Source organism: Phaseolus vulgaris, chromosome 10 (assembly GCF_000499845.2).
Source record: "Phaseolus vulgaris cultivar G19833 chromosome 10, P. vulgaris v2.0, whole genome shotgun sequence".
In the NCBI taxonomy this organism is placed as follows: Eukaryota; Viridiplantae; Streptophyta; class Magnoliopsida; order Fabales; family Fabaceae; genus Phaseolus; species Phaseolus vulgaris.
This window is the reverse complement of record NC_023750.2, coordinates 4,105,032-4,122,848: the sequence shown is the minus strand read 5'-3', so window position 1 is coordinate 4,122,848 and position 17,817 is coordinate 4,105,032. Positions and strand designations below refer to the sequence as shown.

At 36.3% G+C, this 17,817-nt stretch overlaps 3 protein-coding genes across 4 annotated transcripts; all 3 read right to left on the bottom strand.

The window, feature by feature from the left end:
* Nucleotides 1–1,034: 1,034 nt before the first annotated feature.
* Nucleotides 1,035–3,092, bottom strand: LOC137818107 (disease resistance protein RUN1-like). 2 transcript variants are annotated; one of them, XM_068621335.1, is made up of 3 exons: nucleotides 2,209–3,092; nucleotides 1,770–2,045; nucleotides 1,035–1,634 (listed from the first exon to the last, which is right to left on the bottom strand). In XM_068621335.1, the coding sequence occupies exons 1-3, from the start codon at nucleotides 2,755–2,757 to the stop codon at nucleotides 1,290–1,292; spliced, it is 1,170 nt and encodes a 389-aa protein (XP_068477436.1). In that variant the 5' UTR covers nucleotides 2,758–3,092; the 3' UTR covers nucleotides 1,035–1,289. The 2 variants fall into 2 exon arrangements, with proteins under 2 accessions (XP_068477436.1, XP_068477437.1); XM_068621336.1 differs by having other exon boundaries at nucleotides 1,491–1,634; nucleotides 1,909–2,045; nucleotides 2,209–2,909.
* A 2,708-nt stretch (nucleotides 3,093–5,800) lies between these two features.
* LOC137818104 (disease resistance protein RUN1-like) lies at nucleotides 5,801–8,844 on the bottom strand. Its single transcript, XM_068621332.1, has 4 exons — nucleotides 7,961–8,844; nucleotides 6,790–7,864; nucleotides 6,352–6,627; nucleotides 5,801–6,216 (listed from the first exon to the last, which is right to left on the bottom strand). The coding sequence occupies exons 1-4, from the start codon at nucleotides 8,461–8,463 to the stop codon at nucleotides 5,869–5,871; spliced, it is 2,202 nt and encodes a 733-aa protein (XP_068477433.1). The 5' UTR covers nucleotides 8,464–8,844; the 3' UTR covers nucleotides 5,801–5,868.
* Nucleotides 8,845–11,766: 2,922 nt separating this feature from the next.
* On the bottom strand, nucleotides 11,767–13,655 carry LOC137818106 (disease resistance protein RUN1-like). Its single transcript, XM_068621334.1, has 2 exons — nucleotides 13,000–13,655; nucleotides 11,767–12,896 (listed from the first exon to the last, which is right to left on the bottom strand). The coding sequence occupies exons 1-2, from the start codon at nucleotides 13,512–13,514 to the stop codon at nucleotides 12,008–12,010; spliced, it is 1,404 nt and encodes a 467-aa protein (XP_068477435.1). The 5' UTR covers nucleotides 13,515–13,655; the 3' UTR covers nucleotides 11,767–12,007.
* Nucleotides 13,656–17,817: the final 4,162 nt, after the last annotated feature.

Sequence of the window (17,817 nt, the reverse complement as noted above, 5' to 3'; positions counted from 1 at the left end):
TAATTATGGATTGGATTTTGTAATTTGGATTTTTTGCCCACCCTTGATTTCAACAATGGAGATGTTCCGCCTTACGCAATTTGATATACAAGAAGAAAACGTAAAAAAAAAAAACGCTAATAGGAAACCATTAAAAAAAACGCAGAATTCACTTCACCAAGTAACCTTCACTGCCTCCAACAGCTATCTCCAACCACAACCGCCAATAACCACTCACAAATACCCACCACAATGAATTAACAATGAATTAGAATCTTCAAAATGAAGTACTTCTTTCTCAATATGTGAATTCGAACTGGTACATTACTTCTTTCTCAATATGTGAATTCGAACTGGTACATTACTTCTTATCTTCAAAATGTAGGCCAATTCCAATTTTAACACCTCAATTATCTCCTTATTTTCAAATTAGCTTGAAAAACATCATTGAATACTACAACATGTTGCAGGTTTAATTGGAAAACTTTCCTAGTAGATGTGGAAAAAATTTCAATGCTCCAACCGTTAATTTGCCCTCCTATTTTCTGAAAACAAAGGAAGTCAAAGTCTTGAGACATTTTAATTAATTTGTGGGCATCTTCTTCAACTTGGTTCTACTTAGATCCATATGGCGCAGATTAATCAATTTGTCTATGTCTTGAGGCAATTCAAGTAGATATGTACAACACGATAGCAGCAAGGTTTGTAAATTCTACAGCTTGCATGTCCATTCAGGTAACTTCTTGATTTTAGTGTAAGGGGAGATCCAAATATCTCAAATGAATAAACTTTTCAAGAGATGTTGGAGATCCCACATCGACTAGAGATTATGGCATTTCATTGTATATAAGTGGATGCAAACCTCACCTCATGAATCGGTTTAATGAGATTGAGTTAAGCTTAAAATCCACTTCGTAATAAGAGAATCAGACAACTCGTTGATATCACATTCTACTGTGACATAGATAGAACTCAGGGCCTCAACGATATCATTCAAACGTTCCACTATGTATTATTTAGCCTCAAGCACAGCCAAGAAGGTATAACGTGAGAAGTGAGAATCAGGGCAAAATAAACATTGATTTTCTTAACTATAAATTACTACTCAAAAGGTTCTTTTACTAAGTCATTTGATCCACCACATATCAAATAGAGAGCTATGATCTTGACGACGGATCAAAACTCACAAAAATCGCCACCTTGTCTCCATATCCTAAATTTGACACTATGCCATGCCAATCTTCATCATTAAAGAAAATTATTGTGCCATGCTTGTGTATCTGTAATGTGCACATTGTGTAAATTAACCATTAAGACACTTGTTTCACAGCTGTATTTTCAGCAACGAGAGTTATCAAGGATTTCATCAGCGCTATATCTTCTTCCAAAATTTTAATCTTGAAACAACCAGAGAGGATGAAAGTTCTTAAAGATTTCAACTTATATATCTCTCTGGGGAGATTTCTTAGACTTGTGCAGTCTTTCAAATTTATCAGTATTAGATTTCGGAGATCTCCAATGGTTTGGTGTTCCTTGCACAAACTTGGGCAATCTTTTAGAATGAGCTTTTCAAGACTTGGTAGTCCTGAAAAGTCAGGTGTTTCTCTCAAGAACTTGGAGTGACTAAGATTAAGGAATTTTAGCCACTTTAAAACCTACAAAGATTGTAATTTTGGAAAATATTAGAGAAGAAAATAGAAGAATGCAATAGTTATAACCTGAACCAATTATACTATATCTATTTTAATTAACCTGTGAGCTTTAAAAGAAAAAAACATGTAATAAAATACCTGGGGTTGTTTCCAGACGAGTTGAAGATGACTATGTTTTAAATCAATTGCAATTACATTTTCCATACGAAAGTTGTTTGGTATGTACTTAGAACGAAACCCTTGCCAAGAAATCCATCTCAATTGTTTAGAAATGTACCCATAATCTCCAGTAAGTTGTACATGATCCAGTTGTAGCAGTCTTAATCCCTTCATTTCCCTGAAAGCATGAGCTTTGAAGCAATCTCTGCTGGTTGAATGCAGTTTCAGAGACAATCCCTGGATAGCTTCTGTCCCCTGTGATGAATATAGCGAAGAGATACAATTGAGAAATATATCAATATCTGTTGATCATCGATACTTAATGCTGGGCCTAATCGGTTAACGACACATGCATTGCACTTGAAAAAAAAAAATACTTTGAATCGAAGTTTCAAAATCATAAAAGGAATGTTCTTACAGTATTCTCTTTCAGTACATCTTTGACATCATCCTGAACCCATAATCGACTCCTTTTCCCCGGTTCCTTTGGCCAACTCTGACGAATAATTTCTCTTCCCATGTCTCGTAACAAAGAAGGCATTTCAAGTTTATTGTTCCGTTCAACTTTTATAAGACCAGGTTCTATGAGAACTGTTATTCCAATATCAGCATACAGTTCACATCCATTTAGTATATCTGTGACATAGCCTTTGTCTTTACCAACAAAGAAACAACATACATCAAGAAATATATGCTTTTCCACATTGCTTAAATCATCAAAACTTATTCTCAAGCTCTCTTGAATTTTATGAATGGGAATTACTTTTGCTTTTGAGGATACACTTTCCCACTTTTTCATTGTCTTATGACTTAAAAAGGAACCAAGGACCTCAAGATCTAGTTGTAGTCCTCTACAATAAGCAACCATGTTTCTTGCAAGTTCATTAAAGTCTTCTCTTGGTTTTGCTGCTCCAAAGGCATGCCAACTAAAAAGCTCAATGGACTCATTTTCGTTCATATAATCCATTGTATAAACAAAATAAAGTTTGAGTAGGTCCAGTACATGAAAATGTCTATTTGTAATGATTATTAGAGTTCACATTCACATCATCAAGCACAATCATCAACTTTTTCCGAGAAAGTCCATTCTCGATCATAGTTCTTCCCATCCCAACGCTTTCCACCTCAAGCTTGGATTTTAGGACATTATATAGAAGATTTTCTTGCACATCAACATGGCTTCCATCTACTCGATCCCAAACATCTCTAATATTTTCAATTAAACTCTTACCAATGAATAGATGGCTTTGGCTAAGGTAGGTTTACCTGTTCCTCCCATTTCCCATATCCCTATCATACACACTTTGGTAAGATTCAGTGTATGATTTGGAGAAAACGATTATTGCAATCTTAGAGGCTGCTATTTCTCGCATGTGTTCTTCCAGCCCCATTCCCTCCTGCAGATTCTCCTCCTTAATCAAAGTTTTTACTTTAGCTTGTAAAAGGAAAGAATGAAGATGAGAAACCAACTTTCTACCGATTTCTTCTCCCCAAGAGTTGATGAACACGTCGTATGTGAACTGGGGTTCTGATCTTAAGAAGGATGAAGACGATGATGATGAAGAAGAAGCGAACTCCATCAAAGGAATTATTGGAGTCAAGTCTTCAAAAGCAATAATGTGAAGATGTTTGTTGGTTTCTTAGAATAATTCAGAGGAAGATATTTTATTATCTTTGCTAACAATTACATTTATAGTAACTGCAGTAACAAACTCTTAACTAATTTTATGAGCAGTTACCTAGAAATATTAAATCAACAATTAAAACAGAATTAAAACAGAATAACGAACAGTTAAAAAAACAGAATTTCCAACACTCCTCCTTGATTTTTTGAACTGCAAATTCCAATCTTCTGTCTTGAGAACTCAAACTTGTTGGTTGGAAGTGGCTTGGTAAACAAATCTGCAATTTTTATTTTTTTCAATAAGGTGCAGATTCTAAAAGACTTTTGTCAAAGCCTAAGCTGATAAGATAACCTTTGTCTTCTTTTCCTTCCACAATGAGACCTTTAGGTTGCTCAACAGAAATTTTCTCTTCAAGAAATCTATTTAGGAATGTTGACTTGACATCCATTTGATGTACCTTTCTATCTCGAAGTATGTCAACAAGATCCCGAGTTTTGTTCTTCTCACTCATATCTACCTCTTCCTCCATTGCCTTTTCCGCCTTTGGGTCATTGATAACTTCTTTATGATCAACAGGTTCTTTGTGATCCGCAGCTTCTTTGTGATCCACAGGTTCACATATTGCAATGTTACATCTATGATATATGTCAGAGAGTAATCGATTGCCTTTAATTGGTGGATCATCTTCTATTTCAGATTTTTGCATCTTCATAAGTCCTTAATCAGACGGCTCCTCCTGAAATAGATCTAATGAGAAACTTTTGCCTCTCATTTGTACCTTGAACAAATCTTGTCCTGTAGCATCCTTGATCAAACCGTGGTTATCTTCAAAAAACACCTTGAATCCTTTTTTGCAGCAACCGACCAACACTTAATAAATTTTGGTCTATGTTAGGTACATATAACACATCAGTAATAGTTTTAGTACCTGAATGTGTTGCTACAACAATGGTTCCTATTCCTTTTTCTGAAATGTGACCCCCATGGCCTATCTTGACCTTTGAAATTTTTGAAGGCTTCAACTCCTTGAAAAGTTGTTTGTCATAAGTCATGTGATTTGTGCATCCACTATCAATTAACCACGATGCACTTGAAATATTGTTGGAGAAACCAGTTGCAACGAAAAGTACATCCTCCTCCTCATTTGCAAATTGAGCATCTATGTCTTTTTGCTCACTTTGGTTTACATCTTGTTGCTCACTTTGGTTTCTACAAATGACTTCTTCATGCCCAAGTTGATTGCACTTGTTGCACTTAGCATCAGGTCTTCTGCAGCACTTAAACGGTGGATGACCTAACTTGTTGCAATGCTTACAAGGAGGGTAATTTCTCCTTTTGTGGTTATTGTGTGCAACAACTTCTTCATTTTCTTGCTGGTTCTGCTTGATCTGGCTACCTTTGTTTCTCCAACCACCTTTATGATTGGCTGTTAAGGCTCCTTCTATTGCTCCATCTTGTCTCATAGCTCTTCTTTGTTCTTGTGCTTGTAAAGCATTTAAGAGCTCTGCAAGAAAAAATTTTGATAGGTCCTTTGTGTTCTCTAGGGTTGTTATGGTGGCTTCAAACCTCTCTGGAACCGTTACAAGCAGTTTTTTCACAATTATTGAATCTTTTAACACAGATCCAAGCAATCCCACTTTGTTGGCAATGCTTAGAAGTCTGTCAGAATACTCTTTTACGGTTTCTGACTCCTCCATTCTCTGCAGTTCAAACTCCTTGATTAGATTCAGCACTTGCATTCCACGAATCCTCTCATCACCTTCATATTCGGCCTTGAGGTAATCCCAGATTTCTTTTGCTGACTTCAAGGACATTATCCTTGTGAATACCATAGGAGATACAGCTGCAAATAGACATGCTTTTGCCTTTGATCTTTTCATCTTCTTTTCCTTCTGTGATTTTATTTGTGCCACAGTAGGGTTTTCTGGAAGGGACTGAATTTCCTCTTCTACAGCTTCCCATAAATCCAATGCTTCTAGGTAGGTCTCCATACGAACAGCCCACATTTGATAGTTGTCTCCATCAAAGACAGGTGGTGCCATTGCTGAAAAATTGAAACCTCCTTCCATTGATGCACTCTACTAACCTCACAGATCCCTCAAGAAGATAGCTCTGATACCAATTGTTGGTTTTTTAGAATAATACAGAGGAAGATATTTTATTATCTTTGCTAACAATTACATTTATAGTAACTGCAGTAACAAACTCTTAACTAATTTTATGAACAGTTACCTAGAAATATTAAATCAACAATGTATCTCAGGAGTCAGAGTCATATTTCTAGTAGAAGACACTACTACTCGAGAAAGATCAGTTGTAGTATCATCACCTTCATCAATATCTCCGAGTGATCGAACATTAAGAGCAAAATGAGAATTCTGCATGTGAGAGGATATCCATATTTCTTATAGAAAGTTTCAATAATGTGACCAAGACAATTACAATGAGCACACTTACAAGACACTTGTTTTCACAGCTGTATTTTCAGCAACAAGAGTTATCAAGGATTTCATCTGCGCTATATCTTCTTCCAATATATTAACCTTGAAACAACCAGAGAGGATGAAAGTTCTTAAAGATTTCAACTTATATATCTCTATGGGGAGATTGCTTAGACTTGTGCAGTCTTTCAAATTTAACAGAAGTAGATTGTGGAGATCTCCAATGGATTGGTGTACCGTGCACAAACTTGGGCAATCTTTTAGAATGAGCTTTTCAAGACTTGGTAGTCCTGAAAAGTCAGGTGTTTCTCTCAAAAACTTGGAGTGACTAAGATTAAGGAATTTTAGCCACTTTAAAACCTACAAAGATAGTAATTTTGGAAAAGATTAGAGAAGAAAATAGAAGGATGCAATAGTTATAACCTGAACCAATTATACTATATCTATTTTATTTAACCTGTGAGTTTTAAAAGAATAAAAGCATGTAATAAATACCTGGGGTTGTTTCCAGACGAGTTGAAGATGACTATGTTTTAAATCAATTGCAATTACATTTTCCATATGAAAGTTATTTGGTATGTACTTGGAAGGAAACCCTTGCCAACAAATCCATCTCAATTGTTTAGAAAGGTACCCATAATCTCCAGTAAGTTTTACATGATCCAGTTGTAGCAGTCTTAATCTCTTCATTTTCTTGAAAGCACGAGCTTTGAAACAATCTGTGCTTGTCGAATGCAGTTTCAGGGACAATCCCTGGGTAGCTTCTGTCCCCTGTGATGAATATAGCATAGAGATACAATTGAGAAATCTCTCAATTTCTTTTGATCATTGAAACTGAATGCTGAGTCTAACAAGGTAACAACACATGCATTCAACTTGGAAATGAAAACACTTAGAAAATAAGTTTCAAAATAATATAAAGAATGTTCTTACAGTCATCTTTTTCAGTACATGTTGTACATCATCCTGAAACCACAATCGACTCCTTTTCCCTGGTTCGTTTGGCCAACTCTGACGAATAATTTCTCTTCCCATGTCTCGAAACAAAGGATGCATTTCAAGTTTGTTGTTCCTTTCAACTTTTATAAGACCACGTTCTATGAGAACTGTTATTCCAATATCAGCATGTAGTTCACATCCATTTAATATATCTGTGACATAACCTCGGTCTTTACCAACAAAGAAACAACATACATCAAGAAATATGTCCTTTTCCATATTGCTTAAACCGTCATAACTTTTTCTCAATTTCTCTTGAATTTGATGAATGGGAATTACTTTTGCTTTTGGCAATACACTTTCCCACTCTTCCATTGTCTTATCACATAAAAAGGAACCAAGAACCTCAAGAGCTAGTGGTAGTCCTCTACAATAAGCAACCATGTTTCTTGCAAGTTCATTAAAATCTTCTCTTGGTTTTGCTTTTCTAAAGGCATGCCAACTAAAAAGCTCAAGGGACTCATTTTCATTCATAACATCCATTTTATAAACATAATCAACTTTGAGTCGGTTCAGTAGATGAACATCTCTAGTTGTAATGATTATCACAGTTCCTTGACCGAACCAATCACGATTCCAGCTTAGTTTTTCTAATTGGTCAAACTTATTCACATCATCAAGCACAATCAGCACCCTTTTTCTAGAAAGTCCATTCTCGAGCATAGTTTTTCCCATCCCAACGCTTCCCACCTCGACCTTGAGTTGCATGGTCTGCAAATCAACATGCCCTGCTGGATCCCAAACTTCTCTAATATTTTCCATAAAACTCTTACCAATGAATGGAGGATAAATTCGATTATAGATGGCTTTGGCTAAGGTAGTTTTACCTGACCCTCCCATTCCCCATATCCCTATCATACACACTTTGGTGGAATGATTTTCAATACATCCAATCACCTTTTCCACGTGCCACTCTAATCCAACAGGAAATTGGGTAATAGAGAAGTCTTTATAGTCCAGCAATTCAAAAACGCGGAAAACAACTTTCTCCACAAGTTCAGCATCATGCCTTGAAAATGAAGGGTTACCAAAAGTAAATCACATTCTTAACATATGCTTCATTCAGTCTCAAACAGAAAAAAGTACCAAGAATTCTTTTGTTTACCTGAAATCTCTGACATCCAAACCACTGATACCTGCCGCTGTGTTGAGTGCACGTCTCCACCTGAACATTAATGGATAGCTTTTGTGGTCAATTAATTCTTCACACGCATTTCCGAAACCGAAATCAACCTGATAACTTAAATTCAATGGGTCAACCTCGTAAAATATGGGAAGAATTATTTGACCAAATGTTTCGAAGCATTCAATGATTTTTTCAAGCTGAAAAAGACAGCAGGTAGATTCAGTGTATGATTTGGAGAAAACGATTATTGCAATCTTAGTGGCTGCTATTGCTCGCATGTGTTCTTCCAGCTCCATTCCCTCCTGCAGATTCTCCTCCTTAATCAAAGTTTTGACTTGAGCTTGTAAAAGGACAGAATGGAGATGAGAAACCAACTTTCTACCGATGTCTGCTCCCCAAAAGTTGATGAACACATCGTATCTGAACTGGGGTTCTGATTTTAAGAAGGATGAAGATGATGAAGACGAAGAAGAGATCTGCATCAAAGGAATTGAAGTAAACTCTTCAAAGGTAAAGCAACAATGTTAAAGATGTTAAAATTACAGTTGTTTATGGACTTATCATCTCATCTCGATTCTAAAATAAAGAAATTTCATGATAAAAAAACCTATATAAGAGTTTTTAGTCTGACACCTATATAAATATTTTGTATCAAAATTTACATAACAAATTATAAGCTAAAATAAAACAAAAAGTGTTGATGAAAACAAAGTTCAAGTACCATAAAACACTTAACTTTTGTTTTAAGAATAAAAAAGAGTTGGAGAAAAGAGAATTATATTAAAAAAAAAAACAGGTTAGTGCTGCAAAGATTAATATTTTTTATATGTAGTCTTGAAGTGCCGTACGACCCACCCACGTTCACTCTACATTAAATTCCATAAATATCTTTTATTGATTAAAGTGCTTAGCTCAAGTAAAAATATATTTCCAGAAGACATTAATTTTTTATTAGAAGGTTTATCTTCGTTTGTTAGGTCATTTTTTCATACATTTTTTTGTTTAGGTTTCTTGTAACGCGGTGACAAGGAGTTTATCATTGATTTCATTACGTGAAAAACTACTTCTGTTAGCTAACAGACTGCTACCCATTTTAAGGTTTTTATATTAAAGTTGAGTAATGTTGCCTCGTTATTTTATTAAAATAGGCTTGGTTTTAAAAAAAATACGACGTAGGATAAATCGTGTCCGCGAAAAAGTCATGCAATGTATGTTTAAGATGTGAAAAAGTCATGCAATGTCATGTTTAAGAGATGCTGTGTTAAGGTGATGTGACTTTAGTTCTAAAGATGAAGTTATGCTACGATGACATTCTACTTTAATTACGAATTTTTTATTTTTTTTTAAATTAAGTAAAGTCACGTTTAGGTGTTACGACTTCAGTTTACACCGAAATTGATTACATTAAAATTGTGTCACCCTAACATGACTTATTTGTAATTAGTTTTAAATTAAAGTCGTGTCAACTTAACCCGAATTCTTTGTAAGTTATTATTTTAATTCCATACATGGATTAAATAAGTTTTTTTAACATATATGATACTAGTTTACGTAAATAGTAATATTTAATTAATTATTTAAGTATAGTTTAATTTGATCCAAAATTGTGCATTGATGGGTAATAAGTTATGTAATATTTTGATTTGGTTATTTGATAAGGAGTTTTTTTAAGAAAAAAATGTTGTTGAATATTCTATAGTTTCATATTTTAAGGATAGGAAAGCTTATGGTGAAGGGAATGAATGAACACGCCACTTGGAGGTGTGGGAACTCCAAGATAAGTGAGGAAGATCTGCCACTTGAAATGCTCACACATTCAAGATAAGAACCAAAATATTTAGGAGACAAAGCTCACTAATCACTCAAACAGATTTTCTTTACTATTCAAATTCTATGTCAAAATACATGAGGAAAGACACCCTATTTACGGATGTGGTGCCTTGGTGGGCAAGATGGGTTAAGGGTAGAAAAGGCAAGGGAGAGGAGCTGCCTAGGGTGTTGACCATGGTCAAAACCACACCTTTAGACATAGCTTCTAGAAGATAGGTTAAAAGCCCTAATTCTAGGTACAAGTTCATTTCGCCAAGTACACTCCATTTTATGCTATGTGAACCTACTCTAGCCTATTTTGCTATTTGGGCCTCCAAAGTGTGCCCAATTTATTTACAAACATGTGTGTTGTCCTTTAAGAAGACCAGAAGAAGGAACAATTGATGTTCTGGTCTATGCAAAGTTCTTCTTTTAGCAAGGTTCATCTAATATTTGGTGAAGCCTTGACTTGATTGCTGAGATGACTACTCACAATGTGAATTGTCTCTTGTGTCCTTGGTCATCTTTTTTACTATTTGGGTTATATCAGAGTGACCCAATTAAGCCATCATTTTGTAAGTAGCAAACCGTCCCTCAACTTTTGACCTCCACCTTTGATGCATCTCCAAACGACACATGACCATCTTCAATCCTTTGTATATCTTTGAATAGGTACCCGTGACCGCACATATGGTTGCTTGCTCCCAGGTCAAGGTACCACAGAGTGTCACTATTAATGTTGACTTCATTTTGAGCCATCAAGAGAACACCTTCATTCGTTTTGTCTTCCAAGGCTAGGTTGGTTGTCTCTTCTATCTTTATATCGGCTCGATAATATTTTGCAAAATGCCCCACTTTACCACAATTATAACATTTGTCGCAGTTGCAATCCTTCGCATAGTGACCATATTTGTGACATTTGTGAGCGTCGTTAAGTCAGTTGACTATTCTATTGTGCACACAATACTCTCAAAATTGTCGATTAATGTTCTCAAAATCTTCTCCACAACTCGTGCATCGGTCAACTTTTCACCGTTTCGATTGAGTTGATTCCCCACAATTTGTACACGCGTGATGTAGTCAGATACAATTTCTGACTCCACCATATTGATGCTCTCCAACTAGCCACGAAGAGTTTGTAGACACACTTGCTTAACTTGCTCGGCTCCTTTGAAAACCTTTTTTAAGATGTCCCACACTTCTTTTGAAGTAGTTGCATTGACAATCTTCTCAAAGCCCGACTCATCAAGCGCTCAAAACAACATGTATAGTGTCGCTTTATCCTTTGATCGTGTCTCTTTCAACGCCTTGGTTTGAGCCGTCGTATCTGTTGGTTCTTCGAAATCTTCTTCAACCACCTCCCATGCATCTTGAGAACATAGAAGCGCTTTCATTTGCATTATCCAGTTATCATATTTGGTCGCCTTCATTAATCGTGGTAGCGATATTTGACCTGTCACATTTTCCATTGGCTCTAGATATACCAAATTGTAAAAACAACCAAATGCTAAAGTTAACACTCACACTCTGTTTTCTCTAAAGAGACACTCTTCTTCTTGTCTCTATTGTATTTCTTTTTTGTGGTTCATCTTACAACTGAGAGTACATCCTATTTATAGGCTTTAGAAAGCTCTTCTAGAAGAGAAAATAATAAAATCTCATTATGGTCTTAAAACCCCACTAATAACATAATAAAATCTCACTCACAACTTTTGACCTTTCATCTATCAAAACTCTCATTCTTTTATTTTTTTAGTAACTTCTAATTTTAAAACCCACAAACTAACATTTAAAAGTTTATTAAATAGAACTGACCAAAATGATGTACTTCCTCTCATGTTGCCCTTATCCATATATTTATTTGAAATTATGTTTGTCAAAAGTGTATCCAGTCAAAGTCCACTTTGGATTTCAAAGTGTTTCTTTGTCAAATACTTAACGCTGAGCATAACAGAAAACCAAGACATCCATTGCACTTTAAAAAATAAAACACTTTCAATTTAAAAATCTTATAAAGAATGTTCTTACAGTATTCTCTTTCAGTGCATCTTTTATATGATCCTGAAACAATAATCGACTCCCTTTGACCAACTTTGACGAATAATTTATCTTCCCATGTCTCGTAACAAAGGATACATTTCAAGTTTGTTGTTCCTTTCAACTTTTATAAAACCACGTTCTATGAGAACTGTTCCAATATCAGCATGTAGTCCACAGTCATTTAGTATCTGTGACATAGCCTCTCTCTGACGAAAAGGAAAAACATATATCAAGAAATACATCCTTTTCCATGTGATTGCGTAAACCGTCAAATATTATTTTCAATATGTTTTGAACTTGATCCATGGGAATTCTTTTTAGTTTTGACGATGCACTTTCCCACTCTTTCATTGTCTTATCACATAAAAAGGAACCAAGGATAGTAAGAGCTTGTGGTAGTCCTCCACAATAAGCAACTGTGTGTCTTGCAAGTTCATTAAAGTCTTTTCTTGGTTTTGCTTCTCCAAAGGCATGCCAACTAAAAAGCTCAAGGGACTCATTTTCGTTCATATGATCCATTTTATAAACATAATCAACTTTGAGTAGGTTCAGTACATTAACATCTCTAGTTGTAATGATTATCACAGTTCCTTGACCGAACCATTCACGATTCCCGCATACGTTTTCTAAGTAGTCAAACTCATTCATATCATCAAGCACAATCAGCAACTTTTTTCGAGAAAGTTTATCCTTGATCCTAGTTCTTCCAATCCCAAAGAATTTCATGTCGGGCTTGGGTTTTAGGACATCACAGAGAAGACTTTCTTGCAAATCAATAGGCCTTGTTTTAGGATCCCAAAATTCTCTAATACTTTGAGTAAGACTCTTACCAATGAATGGACGATAAATTCGATTATAGATGGCTTTAGCTATGGTAGTTTTTCCTGATCCTCCCATTCCCCATATCCCTATCATACACACTTTGGAGGAATGATTTTCAATATATCCAATCACCTTTTCCACGTGCGACTCTAATCCAACAGGAAATTGGGTAATGGACAAGTCTTTATAGTCCAGCAATTCACGAACGCGGCTAACAATTCGCTCCACAAGTTCAGCATCATGCCTTGAAGATGAAGGGTAATGTATCACGAAAAATAAATCACAACCTTAGCATATGCTTCATTCAGTCTCAAACAGAAGAAAGTACGAAGGATTTATCAGTTTACCTGAAATTTCTGACATCCCAACCACTGATACCTGCAGCTGTGGTGAGTGCACGGCTCCACCTGGATAATGCATGCTCCAGTTGCTCTCCTGAATAGCTTTTGTGTGCAGCTTCTTTCAACGCTTTTCCCAAATCATCCTTCTGATCGCGTACGTCCAATGGGCCAATCTCGTAAAATATGGGCAGAACTATTTGCCCAAAAGTTTCGTAGCATTCAATGATTTTTTCAAGCTGAAGAAGACAGTAGGTAGATTCAGTGTATGATTTAGAGAAAACGATTATTGCAATCTTAGAGGCTGCTATTTCTCGCGTGTGTTCATCCAGGTCCATTCCCTCCTGCAGATTCTCCTCCTTAATCAAAGTTTTGACTTGAGCTTGTAAAAGGACAGAATGGAGATGAGAAACCAACTTTCTACCGATTTCTTTTCCCCAAGAGTTAATGAACACATCGTATATGAACTGGGGTTCTGATTTTAAGAAGGATGAAGATGATGACGACGAAGAAGAGAACTCCATCAAAGAATTGAAGTCAACTCTTCAAATGTAAAGCAGTAATGTTAAAGATGTTAAAATTTCAGTTGTTTATGGACTTATCATCTCACTTGAGTCTAGAAAGAATTTTCATGATAAAATAACCTACATAATTGTTTTTTTGGTCGGCACCTATATAAATATTTTGTATCAAAATTTACATAACAAATTATAAGCTAAAATAAAACAAAAAGTGTTGATGAAAACAAAGTTGAAATACATTAAAAAAACTAGGTTATTGCTGCAAAGATTAATATTTTTTATATGTAATCTCGAAGTGCCTATGACCCACGCACAGTTTTTTTTATCAGAAAAAAGGAATAAATAAATAAGTCACTCTATATTAAATTCCATATATCTTTTACTGATTAAAGTGCTTAGCTCAAGCAAAAATATATTTCCAGAAGACATTCATTTTTTAATAGAAGGTTTATCTGCGGTTTGTTAGGTCATTTTTCATACATTTTTTGTTTAGGTTTCTTGTAACGCAGTGACAAGGAGTTTATCATTTATTTAATTACGTTAAAAACTACCTCTATTAGATAACAAACTGCTACCCTAGAAGCCATGTTAAGGTTTTTTTTACTAAACTTGAGTAATTTTGCCTCGTTTTTTATTAAAATAGGCTTGGTTTTAAAAAAAAAAAATACTAAGTAGGGTTTTTTTATCAAGAAAAAATGAATGAATAAATAAGAAGTATTTCAGGGATACCTCAACTCTTATACAAAAGACTTGTCTGAGGCTAATAACTTCTAACCTCCATACAACCACTGGAAACCTGAAAGCAGACACCTTAAACTCGAGCTAACTATCTCCTAGCAGTATTAACAGACTTCATGCAAATCAAAATTTCAAGGCACCCGTCTGAATACGAAAAACTTCTACCACGCTCTTTAGACTGAACCCATGACCAAGCCTTCATTTGAGCCAGAGTGAAGATTTCAAAGTGATTTATCTTGTCACCTCTGAAAATCCTCTTGTTCCTATGGAACCACAACTCACCTACAACTGCTATCCACACACCACTCCATATCCAATTAACAATTTCCTTCACCCCACTTATCCTGAAGCTTTCGAAATGTTTTTTAGGCACCCTGTGATACGTCGCTACCAATCTCATCCACTCATAGCATTTAGACCACACGAGCCAGGGAACTCTACAAGTACAAAAAAGATGGGAGGTGGTTTCCTCTTCCTCCCCGCACAAACAACACATAATGGAAGTCATACTTAACCCCCTTCTAACCAGGTTTTTTTTAGATGCTACTTTGTCTTCCAGAACCCTCCATATATTGTGAGATGTGAAGATGGTTGTTCCTTCATCCTCCGAAAATCACCATAGAGCTCTCTCTCAACCCCCTGAACGTCTTCTTTAAGGATTTTGCACGTGGATTGACTGTGAACATTGTTGTCCCTTTGTCTTTCCAAGCCCAAGAATCCTCCTTTTCCAACATTACCCTTTGTTCCCCAAAATTCACATCAATTGTTGTTCCTAATTCCGCTCCCATTCAAACAAATTCATTCTCCATTCGATCTTCCAAATCCACTCTAAATTTTGTGACCTCTCCCCCACATGCCAAATGGATGAGTCCTTGGTGGAGCAGATAGTGGAGAGTCTCGGAAAGGCATCCTTGAGGTTCATGTTGTCTACCCATCCATCCTCCCATAACCTTATCTACCTCCCATGAAAAAGTATCTTCAAATTTATCTTTCCACTCGTCAAGTGACCAAACTTCCTTCAGATCCCTTCACCAAAGACAATCAGTACTTCTTTTTCTTTGACTCCAGAGTTCCCTCCAACCTCCATACTTTGAATCTAGCACCTCTTTACACAGACCCATCTTTTCAAAGCCTAGACGCCAAATCCACTTTCCCAACAAGGCAATATTAAAACGCCTTAAATCTATCATACCGAGCCCTCTCTCCTCTTTTGGCTCACAAACCTTTTTCCATGAAGCTCATGCTATTTTCCAGCCTTCCGATCCCCATCCCCACAAAAAGTTCCTCTACAACCTCACTATTTCCTTCATCACCATAATCGGTATTTTATACAAAGACAACAAAAACAGAGAAAGTGCGGACAACACCAATTTAATTAGGCAAAGTCTAGCTGTCATAGAGATAAACTTACCTTTCCATTTGTTTAACCCTCTTCTCACCTTATCCACCACCTCTTCCTAGAATGTACTTCTTTTGTGACATCCTCATACCGACAATCCTAGGTATTTAAACGGAGTCTTCATCGTCTTGCAATTCAAAATAGCCGCGAACTATTGTACTAATAGAGACCTGCATCCTACCCCTTCGACTTTGCTCTTCTGAAAATTACCCTTTAGGCCAGATGCTAATTCGAAGCAATTTAAAATGGCCTTGATAACAAACACACTTTGTGCTTTCGCCTTGTAGAAAAACAACGTGTCATCCACATACTGAATCATATTAACTTTTATGAACCTGCCTCTGATCTCCACACTTTCTACCAAATCTTTCTCGATCCTCTCCCTTATAGCTCTGGCTAAACCTTCAGCCACAATGAGGAAAAGAAATAAAGCTAGGGGATCTCTTTGTCTCAACCCCTTCCTTGGTTTGAACTCCTTAGTAGGACTCTCATTTACTAGCACGGACAGCGAGGACGACACAAGGAAGGCTCTTATCCTACCAATCCACTTGCCACAGAAGCCTAGCCTCTCCAGTATGTAGTAAATAAACTCCCAAACAACTCAGTCATACGCCTTCTCGTAGTCAACCTTGAAAAGCACGGAACTGTTGCTTCTCCTCTTGACTTCCTTCATCACTTCATTTGCTACAAGAACACTATCCAGAATCCCTCTGCCCTCCAAGAACGCGAAATGTCTAACACTTATCACCTTATGCAACACTTTCATCATCCTCATAGACAGAATTTTTGCCACAATTTTGTATAAACATTCAACCAGAGAAATATGTTTAAAATAATTCAGGTGTTATGGATTATCGACTTTAGGAATCAAAGAAATAAAAGAGGCATTCGTCCCCCTTAGCCATCTTTCGTCATCCTCAAAATTATGAACTACTCTTATAATGTGCTCCTTATAATCTCTTCCCAACCAAACTAGATAAACCCAAAATTGAAACCATCAGGAGGCCTGGGCTTTTGTCGCTATCACAGCTCCAAACTGCCCTTTTAACTTCCTCTTCGGTTATCCTTCCTACCAACAAGACATTATCTTCGTTTGTAATTTTGTTGAACTTTGCGTTATCTACCCTGACTCGTTAACATACTTCACCATTACACTTTTCTTCGTAGAAATCTCTAACCTTCTCCTTCACCACACCCTAATCTTCATACCAGTGACCCTTATCTTTCAACCCACACAAACCATTCCTTAAATTTCGTACCTTTAAGTCAAGACTGACTTCGAGATACGTTTTTGGCAACCTTAAAGACGAAAATTCATGTTTAAAGTACGATGAAGAGACATGGCGTCTTTTTAAAGAAAGCAGTCAAAATGAGGCTTGGATGGTAAGTGAAGTAACTTAACTTTTTTTTTGTTTATATAACATTAATAAGTTTATCTTATTTACTTCACTTTGTTTATTTCAATTATGACAGGATCGTCGGAAGAAAGCTCAAGAGATAACTTTGAAGAATGTTACCCCGCACGTAATGTCTCATTCAGGGTATCAAAAACTTGAGCAAGCACTGATGGTGCAAAAGGAGCAATCTAAACAGGGGACGTTGTCTGAGAATGTGGAAACAGGGTCACTTCTCCTCCATCACCACCTTTTCGCCATTTAAAATGGAAGAGGGCCCGAATTAAAAAGTCAGGTGCACCAAGTTCTGAACAATCCGAGGTTATTATCGAAAAAATTGTAAGCTATTTTTGTTATTTTCATTTATTTTAAAGAATTAATTATATTAAAAATTGATATGATTTTTGTCTACTCTTGCAGGATTCCTTGAAATCTGACGGTAAATTTGTTGCTGAAGGTCGTCACGATATCCTGGTTGAAGCAATTGGATGACCTGAGCACTATGGTCGTGTTCGTGCAGCTGGACAAGGGGTTGGAATTAAACTATATTTTGGAGTTTCAGAACGACAATCATTCTCCTCCTCCAAAAAGAATGAAACTCAAATGAAGACTAAGATATGTGAAGAATTAATGGAGGAGATGAGAAAGGAGACTGATTTGATGCGGCTAGAGATGAAAAAGGAGAATTATCGAATGCGACAAGAGTTTCTATCGCAACAACTTTGTGCTGAGCCGATTCAACCCCTTATTAGTCTCACTCCCAAGAGCACAAAGG

Bases quoted from the DNA above. Each gene is read 5' to 3' on its own strand.
- LOC137818107 (XM_068621335.1), bottom strand. From the start codon at position 2,757: ATGGATTATATGAACGAAAATGAGTCCATTGAGCTTTTTAGTTGGCAT. The intron at 2,046-2,208 runs GTAAGAACATTC...TATTCATCACAG, and splicing joins ATGTACTGAAAGAGAATACT to GGGACAGAAGCTATCCAGGG. The intron at 1,635-1,769 runs GTATTTTATTAC...CAATCTTTGTAG, and splicing joins TCGTCTGGAAACAACCCCAG to GTTTTAAAGTGGCTAAAATT.
- LOC137818104 (XM_068621332.1), bottom strand. From the start codon at position 8,463: ATGCAGATCTCTTCTTCGTCTTCATCATCTTCATCCTTCTTAAAATCA. The intron at 7,865-7,960 runs GTAAACAAAAGA...TTCATTTTCAAG, and splicing joins TTGGATGTCAGAGATTTCAG to GCATGATGCTGAACTTGTGG. The intron at 6,628-6,789 runs GTAAGAACATTC...TATTCATCACAG, and splicing joins ATGTACTGAAAAAGATGACT to GGGACAGAAGCTACCCAGGG.
- LOC137818106 (XM_068621334.1), bottom strand. From the start codon at position 13,514: ATGGAGTTCTCTTCTTCGTCGTCATCATCTTCATCCTTCTTAAAATCA. The intron at 12,897-12,999 runs GTAAACTGATAA...TTCATCTTCAAG, and splicing joins TGGGATGTCAGAAATTTCAG to GCATGATGCTGAACTTGTGG.